The 16,996-nt window shown below is 35.6% G+C and overlaps 1 protein-coding gene across 1 annotated transcript in view; it reads right to left on the reverse strand.

Moving 5' to 3' along the window:
- CFAP54 (cilia and flagella associated protein 54) overlaps positions 1-16,996 on the reverse strand; it is a 302,389-nt gene that overhangs the window by 180,538 nt on the left and 104,855 nt on the right. The window contains exons 29-35 of the mRNA XM_063115642.1: positions 15,034-15,123; positions 14,266-14,392; positions 8,216-8,330; positions 7,760-7,860; positions 5,525-5,755; positions 3,421-3,563; positions 1,503-1,684 (exon numbers count right to left, since the gene is read on the reverse strand). Of these exons, the coding sequence (XP_062971712.1) occupies positions 1,503-1,684; positions 3,421-3,563; positions 5,525-5,755; positions 7,760-7,860; positions 8,216-8,330; positions 14,266-14,392; positions 15,034-15,123 (989 nt within the window). The remainder of the gene's footprint in view (positions 1-1,502; positions 1,685-3,420; positions 3,564-5,524; positions 5,756-7,759; positions 7,861-8,215; positions 8,331-14,265; positions 14,393-15,033; positions 15,124-16,996) is intronic.

Genomic DNA, 16,996 nt, shown 5'->3' on the forward strand with positions numbered 1-16,996 from the left:
GAGATCCCAGAAATCAACCCACATACTTACAGCCAACTGATCTTTGACAAAAACAACAAGAACATACATTGCAGAAAAGACTGCCTCCTCAATAAATGATGCTGGGAAAACTAGACATCCACATGCAGAAGAATGAAACTAAACATGTGCCTCTCACCATATACCAAAATCAACTCAAAATGGATTAAAGACTTAAGAATAAAATCTGAAACTGTAAAACTACTAAAGAAAAACATAGGGGAAACACTTCAGGAAGTAGGACTAGGCACAGACTTTATGAATAAAGTCCCCAAATGCACAAGCAACAAAAGAAAAAATATAAATAAATGGGACTATATCAAACTAAAAAGCTTTTGCACAGCAAAGGAAACAATCAACAGAGTGACAAGACAACCTACAGAATGGGAAAAAATATTTGCAAACTATACATACAAGGGATTAGTATCCAGGATATATAAGAAACTCAAATAACCTCACAGTAAAAAAAATTTTTTAATTAAATAAAAATAATCCATTGAAAAAATGGGCAAAGGAGCTAAACAGGCATTTTTTGAAGGAAGACATACAAATAAAAATGGCTAGCATGTACTTAAAAAAATGCTCAACATCACTATCATCAGGAAAATGAAAATTAAAACCACACTGAGATATCATCTCAGCCCAGTTAGACTGGCTATTATCAAAAAGACTGAGAACAAGAAATGCTGACAAGGATGCAGAGAAAGGGGAACTCTTCTACACTGTTGGTGGGACTGTAAATTAGTACAGCCACTATGGAAAACAGTGTGGAGTTTACTCAAACAACTACAGATAGAGCTACCATATGACCCAGCAATCCCACTTCTAGGTATATACCGAAAGGAATGAATCCCATGTCGAAGGGATACCACACTCCCAGGTTCATTGCAGCTCTAGTTACAATAGCCAAGATATGGAACCAACCTAAATGTCCATTGACAGACTACTGGATAAGGAAAATGTGATATATATACACAATGGAATACTACTCTGCCATAAAAAAGAATGAAATTCTGCCATTTGCAGCAAGCAATATGGATGAGCTTGGAGAAAACTATGTTAAGTGAAATAAGCCAGGCACAGAGGGAAAAATACCACATGTCCTCACTCATAAGTGGGAGTTAAAAGAGAAAAAGGAAGGAAACAAAGACCACAACAGTGTATTGGACTTGCAGAGGGAGAGAACAGATCTCAGGTTGCTTGGGGGGGGGGAGTTTGGGTGGGTGACATGGGGAATAATTGCAATATGAGGTGGTGGCCATGCTAATAGTATTGATCTGATCATTACATCTTTGTCACAGGTGCTGATGGTCAGCTCTGTGCCCCATGAATATGGACAAACAATCAAAAAAAATTACAGAAATTAAATTTTTTTAAAAAGTAAAATTATGTATAGTAAATAAATAAATAAAATATATACATGCCCGAGTTTATGGGCTGAGATTTATGTCTACTACGCCAGCAAATAAGAATGATCATATTACCATTGCTCTCCTGCAATATAAAAAGATTTTCATAAAATGATCCAGTAGACCCGTATTTGCTGCTTGATCCTTTTCTTTAGCACTAAGCCCTGATTCAGAGTCTGATTCATAAAATGTTTGTGTCTTCATCATATTTTCTTCACTCGTTCTGGAATTAACAAATGCGGAAAATTCTTCAGCATCTATAGTACAAAAATAAGGTATAATGCAATTAAAAACATAGAATTAAGTTCCAGAAAACACAGTAGGTGGTATACATCAAATGAGTAATTCAGATAACAAATGACACATAAATCTGGAGAAAGGAAGGGATTACATAGACACAATGAACCGGGGAAAGATCCTAGAGAATAAGGCACTTAGGTCCTGACGGATGGGCATGATTTAGCTATACAGGAAAACAGAGAACATTTCAGGCAAAGGCGATGGCAAAAGGAACAATGCAGAGGTAAGAATGTACATGCTTTTTAAGGGAACAATGACAGGATCCCACTGTTCCTTAATTTCTTCCCCAACAGGACATCCCCAGGACACATACACCAGGAAGTGAGCAGCAGTGCAGTGACCCAAGCCACTCATGCCCCTGCTGGCGTGGCATAAAAACAAGAGGAATTCTCCTGCCACAAACCTTCTCTTAGAACTCTGCATTAGATAATGTCTCATTAAAAGAATATCCTATTGCCAATTTCATGATAGGTCTCAGGTAGGGAGCCAGTTTTATAAAAAGCTCAGGAAGCTATATATTATAATCCATATACAAAAATCAGACTCTGTGTCTATGAAATTTATTTTCAAATACTTCAGTAAACATAATATGATGTGCAGGTACTAATTAAATGTAATCTATACCTTAGAAAAACTAGAAAGCATGTCGAGTACTTCAAACATGAATCAGCACTCCTAGGGGCAGTTAATAGCATACCAAGAACACTGATCAGCAATGTTATGGCACTTAAAATGCCATTATTAAAAATTTATATAACTGGGTTTGTAATAGCTCAGAGATATTAGACATAAATTTTTATTTGTAAAATGAGTGGTATTCAAGATAGATTATTGGTTAGGAATAATGTCCAGGCTCCATCATCTTTGCAGAAAAAGAGTATAAAAATTAGTCAAATCTGGCAGAAGTCAGTCATCAGGGCAGCACCCAGACTGACAGCCCTGTCTCCCTGCATGTCTCTCCTTCCAGAACCCCCTTTCATCTGACCAGATAACAGTGCTTGGTCCTGCCATCACAATATAATTGCATTCATCTTAGAGTGAACGTTCAAGGAGGTGCTAGCTGGAGATCCTAGGGCAAGAGTGGACTGCCTCGAGTATAAAATCAGCTGTTATGATTGTTTTCGAACCAGCTTGTATCAGTATGTTTGATGGAATTTGTTTTGAAACTGACTTCCACAAAAATATAACACTTGGGGGCCGAGCCCGTGGCGCACTTGGTAGAGTGCTGCGCTGGGAGCGCGGCGACGCTCCCGCCGCGGGTTCGGATCCTATATAGGACTGACCAGTGCAATCATTGGCTGAGTGCCGGTCACGAAAAAAAAAAAACGACAAAAAAAAAATATATATATATATATAACACTTGGTAGCAAGTCTTCACCTATTTTGAACCACTACCAATATTTAACAAAAGAACATTATATTTGCTGAATAGCCAAATTGCTTTAGGTCAGAACACAAAATAGATATTTTCAAATGTATATGTTGATAACATAAAACTAGAGAAATTTTTTTAAATAGAGTAAACAAGAATCTCCTACAAAGCATCAAAACTCAACTGAATTGCTGGGTCTTTGGAAAATAGTGTGTATACATCTGTGTGCTCATGGAGTGTGGGTGTGTGTGCGTGTGTGCGTGTTGTGTTACTGCATAAAAATCTAGAGGCAATTTGAGAGTAAATTAACCTTTATTTTACCTGATGGTAAGTTGGCCTTTCTTTTTTTAGCTGTAAGAAGGAAATCAAGCATTGCTTTATAATTTTCTACAGTCAATTTTGCTGTCGGTAATACTGTTCCTGAGTTATGCAGTGAAAATATATTAGGATCCAATGTTCGAAAACTGCAAGGGAGAAAAAATCGCATTAAAAAAACAATATAAGCAAAATTGAATTAAATCTTCCCAATACAATCTATTTTTAAAGCATTTGTGAGAGAGTGCTCCCAAATTTTAGATCATTAAGTATTTTGGTACTTAATCAAAGCCACACATTTTCCCACTAACTTTTAAAATTATACGATGTAACTTTGCTCTTAGGAATTTTAACATCAATATCTATTTCCCTGAAAAGGCCCTCGAAAAGAGGACTGAAAGATCTACTACCCTCGCTCTATGAGCTCTGAAACAAAAATTTATGTCAACTTAAAACCACCGGATTTAAACATAACTCAAGGCAGATACCTACTATATAGAACAATGTGTCCATAAAAGATATTATTTGTTTTTAAAAATAAGGTCTAAGCAGTAAACAATCTTCCACCAAAAATAAACTGACAAATACTGAATGTACATTAACAGTTTTAATAAAAATCAAAGTTAGCACCGAGTTGCCCTGACACAAATTTGGTCATCGTCTTATTGTGCTGCCAAGTGATCATACATGAATAGTCATGTATGACTGGAAGCTCGGAGAAGACTGCTCGGTACCGGTTCAGAGAATAGTAAGGAAGCTCATCTGGTCTGAACTGTTTTCTGTGTCAAGTCCCTGTGAATGGGTCACTTTGCCAGAAGCCTTCCCTGTCAATCAGGCAAGCTAACTGCTTCTTGAATGCAGACCTGGTCTAGCCCACATAGGAAAGGGAACCTATCTGGAGTCATTTTTGCAAAGGTTCAGTCTGGTAGAGATTTCAACCAAAATTCTGGACGTACACAAACTAGGACCAAATTCATTGTGGATTTCAATCTACATTTTTTCCTCGTTGGATTATTGAAATAAATAGACTCTTAATTCATATCCCTGACTCCAGTCTTTCCTCCCCCTTGATCCATTTGATATGTTACTGTCAGAGAAATTTTTATCATGGCCCTGATAAAAAACCCTCAATAATCTCCCACTGAATGTAAAATAAAGCTCAGATTTAATAGACATTTAAGACCCTGCATGCACTTCTATACACCCTTGATTCTGGTCGTACTATTTGGGGTTCTCATCCAGTGTTTCCTACCTGGGTTCTGACATGTGTTCTTCTAACTATTGAGAATGCCTATTTCCCTATCTGCACATTTCTAAACCCTGCCTATCCATCAAGATCCAGGCCTAGAGGGCCCTCATCATGAAACCTTTCCTGTTAGTACCAGGAAGAGGAAAGCCCCCTTCTAGGAACAAAGAAGACTTTATGTGTACTTCAACTGCCATCATTAATTATAGTTATTTGTGAATATTTGTGATATCCCCTACCAGACTGCAACTTGTATGTACATTCATCTTTGCACACCCATTGCACCTAGCTCAGTTCCTTGTACCTAATAGGTACTCAAAGTATTTTTTTTTTTGAATGAATGACTATCACCTTTTTAATGGTTACATAGCATTCCATATTACCTGCTTATCTTCTATTTTTATCTCCCACAGCACTTAGCCAAAGACACTCAATAAGAGTTCAGAAATGTCTGTTGAATTAATGATAGAAAATTTTCATCATATAAGGAAAATATGGTCTCTGTGTAGAAAGGCTTAAAATACACCTCTAAATGAAACAGAAATTTTCCTAATGCCTACAAGTATCTACAGTTGTTACACAATTCTCACTGAATTTCTCTTGAAATTACACTTTACCCTTGCACTTAAACTAGATTGACATACTCAAGATATATGCAAACTTGTATTTCATAAGAGCTAAGTTCTAACACTTGTTTGAGGAAAATTTTGAGATAAGAAATTAATAAATATGCTAATGCCCAGTGTAAAGACAGAGGCACTCTATAAACCCTTTAAATTGTATCAACCTTGAAGCCCCGAACATACAAATACAGTCCATGTTCATGAGACTACAAAAGTATTACTGATGGACAATATACTGTACCTGACTGTCGAATGTGAAGCGCTACATTTCATCTTCAAATGCTCCCCCAGCTTTTGTAAAAGCAGGTTGAAGTGTGCACTTGCCAGATGGAGGTTCATTTGAGATCTCCAGGGCATCTCCTCAAGAAATATTTGATGGAACCTCTTTCTTTTAGCATAATCTAATATTAGAGGATTCAAGTGGTCCATCAGGCATCGAAATGCTATTTTTCTAACATCAGCTCTCTTGTTTCTGCCAAGGGAGAAAAGTTTTGAAATTACCCAAAAACTCCCAGATATTTAATAAAGAAGAATGGTTCCAATTTGTACAAAATACATCAAGAAGTCACTTGACTGCCCTTATGCAAATGTTTCTGGTTTATTTATCACTTCCTCGGTGCTAGAAATGTGAAATGGGGTGATTAAAACAAAAGTCACAAGGATGAGCACCTGGGACAAAGACACCACATACTGCGTTCCATGCTCTCTGATGTCTGAGTCCTCAGCTAAAACCAAACAGAGCTTTTCTCTTCCACAACTAAAAGTCCACTGAGATTAGATGCTCACATTCATCAACTAACTACAATATTAAACAAGAAAATCATTTTTCTGTTATTTGTTCTTAAGGAAAAAAACAATGCAGCAAAATTTTGTCTAACATTAGTCAGACTCTAGAGGAAATAAAATGTCAGTTGAATATAGATTAAGTAATTTTACAAATGTGTATTTAACATGCTCCAGAAAAAAAAACAATACTCAAATTTCAGCTAATAGTTCAATTTTATGCATAACATGTGCACTTTTAAAAAAACATTCCTATCAGAACTCAAAGTAGTCCAGCTATTTTTATAGTTACATAGTTTAGAGAGCATAACTTCATGTGTCAAAACACTTCATCAGTTTTTTTTTTTTTTTTGTAGTGTTGGCAATGTTGCTGCCCCAAAGGTCCTATCATTCTACCTGATTTTCACTAGAAAAGGGGGGAAAAAACCCAGATCTCAGTAGGTAAAGTATCTTGCTCACTTATATAGATATTGTTCTGAATCAGAAACACACACACACAGAAGAAAAAAAGAAGAGAGATAGATGGAAGGAAGGAAGACAGACAGAGATTGTTGCAACAAAGGAGCAGATGTTTTGAGAAAGACAGGAAGCAAGGAGGCTTCCTTTTGACATGTAGTGTTTACATAATCATTTGGTTCTAAATATTTTGTATTTTGTTGATAATTTCCTTTTAATCTAATGTTTTTTGGACTTTCTGTTGTTGTTTGGTTGCTTTTAGTGATATGTTATTTGATTTCCTAACAAATGTGAATCTTTTTAATGACTATTTTGAAAATTAAAAGTCCCTGTGTGAGGAGGTCAACTCTCCTCAAAAGTCCAGGAAGAAACAACAGGATTAGCTGTATCTTGTCTGACACTGAGGCGAGATTATTCAGGTAGATCAGCAAGAGGATAAGCTTCCTCCAGGTATTTTGGAAAGGTAACGACAGGCTCCCGCTGGCTTGGAAGGGAGCCAACAGCCAGCCCACAGGGAGTAGAAGATGCTTCTCCTTCTACCACCTGAACAGTTCTTAACATTTAGAGTACTCTAACCATCAGAGCGGTGTCTCCATGAGGTCTGAGGAGATCCAACAGTCAAAGAGGAAGCTCAGGAAGGACAATATGCACACGCGCTCAGTGACATGGAGCCATTCGAGGAAGCAGATGGAAACCTGCATGAGAAAAAAATTAAGGAATCCTGAAACTACCTTCTGTGTATTCTAGCTTGAGGAAGCGAGTTGATGTATTAACATTAATGGAACCAGGATTCTCACCATTAAAGGAAAGAGTTATAATTTGGAAAGGAGAAAACTCTGGAAAGTATACTGTAGTGTTGAACTAAAACTGAAGGTATCAGAATGAACTTAGGATGACAGGTAGGTAGGTATGTAGACAGATAGATATAGAGATATTTATATAGCTATAATTATATAGCTATATTTAGATAGAGACATATAGATAAACCCCATGCTAAGCCAATTACTCTATAGCATCATTCTTTTAATTTATTTCATAAAATTTATCAAAATTTTAAACTGTCTTGTTTATTTGTGTGTTTACTTGTTTACTGTGCTTGTTTCATTAGTATGTAAGCTCCTTGAAGGCAGTGATTTTATCTGTCTGGTCCACTCGTATATCCCTAGTGCCCAAATTAATGCCTAACACATAGCCATCCTCAAGTAAACTTTTGTTGAATTAATTAATTAGTTAATACCTTTCATGTTCCACCATTTCAAGAATAGATGGATTTTTGGAAAAAAAATCTCTTAGAGTTTCCCTTTTTTTACTTCTTCTTCTTGCTGTCATATCTGCAGTCTTAATAGAGAAAATAACAAAATGTTTCAAATTAAACTTAAGCTTTGAACACCATAGTACAATTTACTCATATCTAATGCTTCTCTTGACATTGAAATACAGCTTTTTCTCTGTATACCTAAATTAAGATTACTATCAAAAGCGACAGAAGTGCCCCATAGATGAAAAGATCTGACCATAAAAATATCTATATGATAACTTTAACAGTTATAATGTATTATATAATTATAAAATCATGCTTGCTGGTATTTCCTTTTGTTTCATATTATAATAAAGTAAAATGCAGCTAATCATTTCTAGATAAACAAATCTCTTAACCTCATTACCTAAAATTCATAACTCATAGGAAACTTACTCTTCCAATCTCTATTACTGCAGCTTTGAACTTCTTTAAAGGTTTGCTTGCCTTTTTACACAAAACACTGTCCTTATATTTCTTTTTTTTTAGTCCAAGTAGAGATTCATTCCTCCTAATATAAAAAGATAAAAGTCAGTCAAAGGGATCTGAAAAAATTTACAAAACAACCCCCAAGTAATAAACTTTTAATGAATGTTGTCACTGAAATTATTCAAGAAAAATATCCAAAATATGCATAAATTAGACTGTGATAGCTCTGATCATCAAGGAATAGCTGGCCTCTCAAAAGAGCCAAATGTAAATCATACCATAAAATGTGATGAGAGCTGATTCATGCATCTATAGGAAAAGGAAGAGGAGTTGAAAGCATGATGTAGGTGGAACAGAATTGGACTGAAAATCAAGTAACACAGACACTTCCCTTTGAAACTGAGAGGAAAACTACATAAAAGTGACCCTAGACAAGCTACCTGCTTCCAACAGAATTCAGACTTTGGTTTCATCCTATGCAAGCTCCCAGCCACTGTTGCCTTCTGGATACCATAAGAAGCTAAGCATTTTAGATGACTGCTAAACTTTCTCCCTTTCCCCAATCACCTGCAGGGATTCTTAACCTTATTTTCTTAATTGTGAACTCTAATGGACTCCGCTGGTAATTTGGCCCCTTCTACAAATACTGTAAAATCTCTCATTACCTATCTATTGATACTTACCTATTTTTCCTGACATTTATATATTTTCTGGAATTTATATTTCTTTCGGTAAGTACTTGCCAGGTACAGCAAAGCCCTGCTGTAACATGATAAATAGGATCCAAAAGCTTAAACTGAATAAAATATAAGACCACATCAGTGCCAGGCTGGTGAGGATGGATAGCTGTTTCTAGGGATTGGGGGACATCATCTAACTCTGTTTCGATCCCAGTGATGGCTGGCCTCTCGTTTCAGTTTTGATGAAGATGATCCTGGATTCTATGGTTGGTTGCACCAACTTCAAGAATCTCACAGTTCAGACATTTATTTGGCAAATATTTTGTCTGCCTAAACTAGAAAGCATGGACCAGCGACCGCTGGGGATTTAGGGATCCATCCTCTGCAACTTGCATCCTGAGACTGGTTGCCTGCTATGCTCCAGCCAGCTTGGTCTCCTCTCCCACGCCATCAGAACGCTTGGCCTGGGGCCGACCCCGTGGCTCACTCCGGAGAGTGCGGTGCTGGGAGCACAGTGGCGCTCCCGCCGCGGGTTCGGATCCTATATATGGATGGCTGGTGCACTCACTGGCTGAGCGCAGTGCGGACAACACCAAGCCAAGGGTTGCGATCCCCGAACTGGTCACGAAAAAAAAAAAAGAATGCTTGGCCTGGCTGCTATACTATTCCAGAAAGAGGTGAGAAGGAGAGGAGGTCATGGATGTACACTTTGGCTACCATCTTCCCACCCACCTCAGCCTTCTCCTCCAGCCACTGCAGAAACTTCATTTATTGAATAAATTAAACTCCTCCCTTCCTTCACCTCTCACAGCTCTGTGGAGCTCTGACTGACTTCTTTTTATTCGTTATTGTTGTGTTTTGATAAATAGTATTTTTAAATTTTGATGTAATCAACATTATTGATCTTTTATTTTGTGGCTTCATTGTTTGATTACTGATATTAGTGCCTGTTTCGACTCAATTGAGTCCCAATGTCTGTCGCCTATTATTTCACAAAAACAACTCTGTTATACTTTATTTGACAGTACAAATCCTTCCTTTTTGCTCTCTTTTTATTTTTCAAACAGCTTTCATTATTCTAGTACATTCTACATAAACTAAATGATTGAAATTTTTATTGGAATTGCATTAAACTATCAAGTTAATTTGAAGATAATAAAAATCTTTACAGTATTCTGTCTGCCCATCAAGTAATATACAAGGTCTCTTCATTTAGTCAAGTCATTTTTTTATATCTCTTAGTAAAGATGTTTGGGTCTTCTTCATATTAGCCTAAATCCCCTCATAATTCCTGATAAATCTAATCTTTTACTCCATAGATATTGAATCATTTTTCCATTATACTTTTTAGTTGGTATAGGGAAGCTACTAATTTTACATCTAACCATTCTTCTGAATTCTATTACTAGTTCTAATGATTTTCAGTTAATTATCTTTAGCTTGTTATATTTAAAAACTTAATTATTTGTAAATATCAATCATTTTATCTACATTTTTTAGAGTACTTCACTGTGGAATCCATTTAACAACCATTTTTGAGACACTGTTATGTGATAATCTCCTAAGTTCTAATTCTAATTTCTATTTCTTATCTTAATGCACTGGAAAAAACTTTCAGAACAATGTTAATAATAGAAGGAGTAAGTAACAGCTTTCCTAGTTGTAGAGCTTATTTTAACAGAATTAATTCTAATTTTCCAGGAATGGTTATTGAATTTTGTCACATTGTGGAGTGTACTAACATTTATAAATCAAATGTATCTCACAGGGCCTAGTTTCCAAAGCCCTGTAGTTTCAGGTATAACCTAACTTTTTAAAATTACATATAGAAATGTTAAGCTTGCAAAAGACAGGAAACTTTCCCCAAGCTAAAATCTCTGTTGTAGATAAAGAATTGTAACACAGCAAAATTGTTGGCTCAAGGACAGATGCCCTTGGAGCAGGTTAACCTAATGTTACTGGATTGTTATGTAAACATACTGAGGAAATTGCTGTAGGAAAAGACAGTATTTGCTAAGAACAGGCTTTTGTTAGTGGATTGACTTAACCTTTTGCAAATTGCATTATGGAATGTCACTTTGTTATTTCACTGATGTTACCAGCCTCTATTGTTAAATTATACTTAGCCATAACTCCACCTATGTTCCTTTTCTGTAACTTTCCTGTCTGGAGATAAATATGGGTAGAAAACCCCAGTCTGGTGTTAATTTCCCAAGGAGGAATGCCTCTCTCTTGAGGGTTCCAGGAAATTAACCCCTTTGGGGCTTCTCACTGCTCAGAAGAAATGGGCTTTGAGTAATCCTTTGCATCTCCATCACCCAGGGGAAGAGAGGTGACAAAGAGAGTGCAACATCACATGACTTTTTAGCATCTCCTTTAATAACCAGTGATAATTACATTTATAGATTTCCTACTATATTTGCAATGAGACTGAAATCTACATTTTCACTGCTGAACTTACATGCTACTATTTTATTTTGGATTTTTGCTTCCATATACTGCTAAGTAAAATTGATAAAGCCCATAATTTTTAATTCTTTATTCTCTTTTTATAAGGCTCCATTATCAGAGCCTCCTGTGCTAAATTTACAAGGAAATTTCATACGCATGTTCTAAAATAGCTTTATACAAAACAAAAATTACTTTGTTCCTTTAAATTATGAAAAAGCTACCCTAAAAAAAAATATGAGCTATCCAAAGTTTTTACTGCTTCAATCAGTTCTTATAATTTAATTTTTTCCAGATAATCATCACTTTCAACTAGATTTTTAAATTCATTAATATTAAATTCTACACACTGTTGTCTAATGTTTATTTAACCACTTCCAAATATATGATTATTTTCTCCTCAGATTACTTGTATTTCTTTTTATGCCATCCAGAAATTTACATAATTTATTCATACTTTCACAGAATGAGCTCTAATAGTTATCAATTGGACTATTTTAAAACTGACTATTTTCAACTTTTTATTTTCTTCTTTCTGCTTTGTAAGAATTCTTTTGTTATTGTTCTAATTTCTTGAGTTCAATAAAAAGTTCATTTAGGGCCAGCCCCATGGCTCACTCAGGAGAGTGCGGCACTGGTAGCGCCGAGGCCGTGGGTTTGGATCCTGTATAGGGATGTCCGGTGCGCTCACTGGCTGAGCGATCCCCTTACTGGTTCAAAAAAAAAAAGATCATTTAATTTCATTTTTCTTGTTTAGTAACAGAAGCTTTTAATCTAAGAATTTGCCTCTAACTGCTGCTTTCGGTGCATTTGATATGTAGGGTTTCTTATTACAGTTATTTTCAGAAGGCTCTATTCTTTTAGTTAGACTTATTTTCTGATCCAATAATTATATATGACAATAATTAATTTTGTTATAAAACTTCAGGTTTATTGTACTATAAGAGAAGGTGGTCTTTACAAATTTCAGTCTGGGTGATCTAGTGAGCTTTATTTTTCAGTTTAGATATTTTTTTATTTCATGGGTGCTTTAAAGAGTTTTTAGTCTCAATTAGCTATATATATTAAATTAATCTTATTATGTTTCTGTGAAATTAACCTTCTTTTCAGCAGTTATTTCCATATAGTTTTTTTGTTGTTGTTGACCAGTAAGGGGATCGCAACCCTTGGCACAGTGTTGTCTGCACCACGCTCAGCCAGTGAGCGCACCAGCCATCCCTATATAGGATCCGAACCCGCGGCCTCGGTGCTACCAGTGCTGCACTCTCCTGAGTGAGCCACGGGGCCGGCCCATATTTCTATATACTTTGACTTAACAGTAGAACATAAAAGTTTATGAAATATCTTCATTGTGATTTATAAGCGTTATTGGTATACTTATCCACTTTGAATGTGAAAAGGTGGCATTAAAAATAAGTGATAAAGGGGCTTATTCTCTAAATATTACTAGGAAAACTGATAAACTGGGGAAAAAACTAAAGTTTAATTCAAATTCCCATACCAAAATAAATTTCATATGGATTAAAACATTAAATGTAAATCATGAAACTATGAAGTTGGAAGAAAATACAGATGTATATTTGTCTTTTGCAATATGAGAAAAATTTCTATGTACCAAAACATGTTAGGCATATGAACACAAATAGACAATAGATATTACTATCAAAGTAGAAATCAAAGTACTGCATCTGCACCTTCTCCTATATTTCCTGACTTGGTAAAGAACATCCTAAAACATCTTCTCAGCCTTGAAAATTAAAAGTATTACCTTTGTTTTGAACTCAGTTATACTGCTCAGTCTCCAACTTCAGGTCTTTTATTATACTGATGTTCAATGCGCTAAGCCATTTAGTGTTCATCTTTCAGAATATGTATGATTCTTAGGTTTGACTGTCACGGTCAGCCCTCCAAATTTCCCTACACTCTGTGAGTGCCTTCTGATTTTCTTTGGTATCAAGAATATTACCGAAAGCTTCTAAACATCTAATTTTGGCTATGGTGGGTTTTTTGGTTTTTTTTAAATTTGATGAGACTCTCTAATTCTGACCAATTCTCTTATTACTATGGGCTGCTTCATTTCATAGAAGCAGTTTCTTCTTTCATCTTTTGAAAGTACAAAGCACATATATTCTAAGCTTCGGTTCTAATAAATGAAGTGCCTATTTCAGGAAGAATATCTTCCTGTATGTTTTTAAGGGCATGCTTCTCTTCTCTTTTGCTGCCATTTTAATATAGATCTTATGTTACTGATGCTTACTTTTATTAAAATAGGATGGATTTATCTATGCCCAGTGGTGAAAGACAAGTCCAGCTGTCAATTTTCAGAAGAAAAGTGGGATTCATTTGGCATCTCTTATAATTGGCATGTGATACTATCATTTTCTTTGGGAGCAAAGAGAATCATTCAGGCTTATAGAATAAGAGGGAGAGCTTTAAGGTTTACTTCTTCTATTTGAGGAACTCCCTATACACATATACAAATGGAAACCCCAAGAAATGGCCCTGCTCATTACTATCAAGGAATTAAAGACACATGGTAAATAACCAATACTGGACACAAAACCCTGTCTGAAAGAAAGCTGATGGCATACAGATGCTATTATCCATCTCGACTCAATAGCAAAAGACCTCATCTATTTCCTGCTAGAAATCTGAACATGCTCTGTTCTCATTTCTTAGTTCGGTCGGATAAATATTTTCAATTTATTTATTTATTTATTCATTTATTCATTCATTCCACAGACATAAATCTTCACTATCTCCTAAATGGTTGTTTTAACTGCATATATGTACCCCACCCTCTTTTTCACCTACCTTGTGTATTTTAAAGTGACAATGTTACTCATTTTTTAAAGTTGTTAACATATATAAAATTGATATTACAAGTACCTTTTCAAGAAGTCACTGACAGGAGCTGTTATCTCCACCATAAGTTGAAACCTTTCATCATTCATACATTTTAGCATAACTTGTGTAAAAAATTCCAGGAATCTAGGTTGCTGCTTAAATTTCATAACTGTAGAAACAAGAAAGTTCATATGTAGTTATCAATACATTGAGTTATTGGCGCTGAAAGATTACTAATGCTAATAGTCATTTTGTCCCACCAGGCAAATTTATTAACCTGCTTTTCGGATTTCTCACTTTTAAAAAAATATAGGAATTAGCGTGGTGGGAACTATTGTTTTTGTAACATCAACCAATCCTTCACAGTCTGTATTTCATTTATCATCTAAATATCTAAGTGTTGAGAAAGATTACCTTTAAGTTTGCTTCTAAAGTATGACTAACTGTAGAAAAAATTGCTGATAATTATAGTAACTAGTTACCTTAATATTTATTATACTTCACTATGAGTTCAGCAATAATGTTGCTATTTCCTCATAGTTAAACTTAAAAATCACTGTGTTTTTCAACGCCCTAGTTTTTGTAAGCTTCAAAATGACACTATTCACTACAAAATAAGCCACCATCAAGTTTCTGTCTTTCCAGACTTTAAATTTATTACTTGGCAATCAAGATACTGCATTATTCTGAATGAGTAAACACTCAAAATATTCTGCCTAGAAGTAGACAACAGAAACAAAATTCACATAATAAAAGATCTTCAGTGGTGGTAAGTCGAGTGGACAGAATATACACATGCAGGTCACCTACCTTCCTTCATGGCACCTTTGACCGACCAATTTAAAACTATAGGGTAGAGAAATATAGGGTCCTCTGCTCCTGAGAGTTCAGTTGTAACATCTAAGGTTAAAAAAAATTGATAAGGTGTACGTTCTATTTAACATGAACAACCAAAAATAAAAAATTCTTTGGAGAAGATGAAAAATAGGAAAATATACAAGTATTCACTTTAAATTATGCGACTGAAAATATCAATTACATCATTACATTTTGGAGAGAAAAAGAATCAATAATCTCAATTATTTCCTTTTATTCTTCCCCCTAAAAGCTACAGGGTCCACCACCAAATAGGCGAAGAGTTTTGAAGGCATGATTCTTATCGACAGCTGCAATATATCAACAAACCCCAGACTCAGAAACCTACCAATTATATTAACTCCATTTTAATAAAATTATCTTTAAAAGGTGGTAAAGTATAGCACAGCCACTGGAGCCAGACTGGCTGGATTCAAATTGTAATCCTGACAATTTTTAGCTATGAGACATTCGGAAATTAGCTTCTCTGTGCCTCAGTTTCCTTATCTTTAAAATGGGGATAACAATAACACCTTCCTCATATAATTGTTATATATGAGTTATATGAATTTTAAATGTGAGTAAAATACTTAAAATAGTGCCTGACACACGGAAAACACTGTACAAAACTATTATTTTTATTATGGTTGTTATTAAATTTTGCTAGTAATATTACATTGTGTTTCTTAGTAAAATGTTTTTACTGAAATTACAAAAAATACATATTCCCCATTTCTAGAGCACTTTACAAGAATTATACTTTTTTATATGTAACAAGACAATTACGGTTTTCCCAAAACTAGGCTTACTGATTGTGTGAGCAACAGAACATTGGATTCAGTTCATAAATTCAGCTTGAAACAGACATGGAAAATATTGAAAAAGAAAGAGATTCAAGTCAGGGAATCCTGAAACAGTATGACCACCAAGATACAACTGAGGCACACAATAAGAGAGGTGAGGCATGGGCATGGAATTCAACAAGTACCCTCAGTTCCCAAAAGACCGTGAGGCCAAAAGTGGAGCCACACGCTTGGGAGAAATTTGGGTACTCTCTTGTTCTAGAAGATTCAAAGTACCTCCTTTTAAAAAAATGTTGCAAAACGAATCACCAGAAACTAAATCAGTTTTCTAAGCAGCTTTCCAAACTGCAAATTTCAAACTACCAATCACTGCATTTATACATTGGTCCATTATGAAATTACTACAGTACAATAGCCTAAAATTAAACTAATCTTCCACTCTACTTTCTACTCTAATAGGCTATTGTTCAAACCACTTACAAATTAACACCCCCTTACACTATCCCTTTATTTCTCAGTTACATTTTTGCATTTAGAGCAGTGGTTCTCAATTTTGTGCCACGCCCCCTTCCCATCAAGGATACTGGTGCGGATTGAATTGTGCCCTCTAAAGTCCATGTAGTAGAAACTTAATCCTCACTGTGACTGTGTTAAGAGGCTGGGAAATCCTATTATGGCAATTGAAAGGTGGGGCCTTGAAGAGGTGATTAGATTGTGACAACCCCACCCTAGTGAATGGATTAATCCATTGATGGTTTGACGGTGGTCATGGGTGTGGTTCTGGTGGCTTTAAAGGGAAAGGGAGTGAGAAATTCTCTCTCTCTTGCTTCTGCCTTTCTCGCATGTCATACTCAGCGTTGCTGAAGTCACCACCAACAAGGCCCTCACCAGATGTGTTCCCTGGACTTTGGACTTCCCAGCCTTCAAAACTGTAAGCAATAAATATTTTTTCTTTACAAATTATCCAGTTTCAGAAATGGACGAATACAAATACATTTGGCAACATTTGCCTCCCAGTTGGTGGTCACAGCTGGGAGGATGATGTGCTATGCATCTAAGGGTAGAGGCTCAATATCCTACAATGCCTATGACAATCCCCCACGACAGAGAACTAT

This window comes from Cynocephalus volans, chromosome 12, assembly GCF_027409185.1.
Source record: "Cynocephalus volans isolate mCynVol1 chromosome 12, mCynVol1.pri, whole genome shotgun sequence".
NCBI classification, from domain to species: Eukaryota; Metazoa; Chordata; class Mammalia; order Dermoptera; family Cynocephalidae; genus Cynocephalus; species Cynocephalus volans.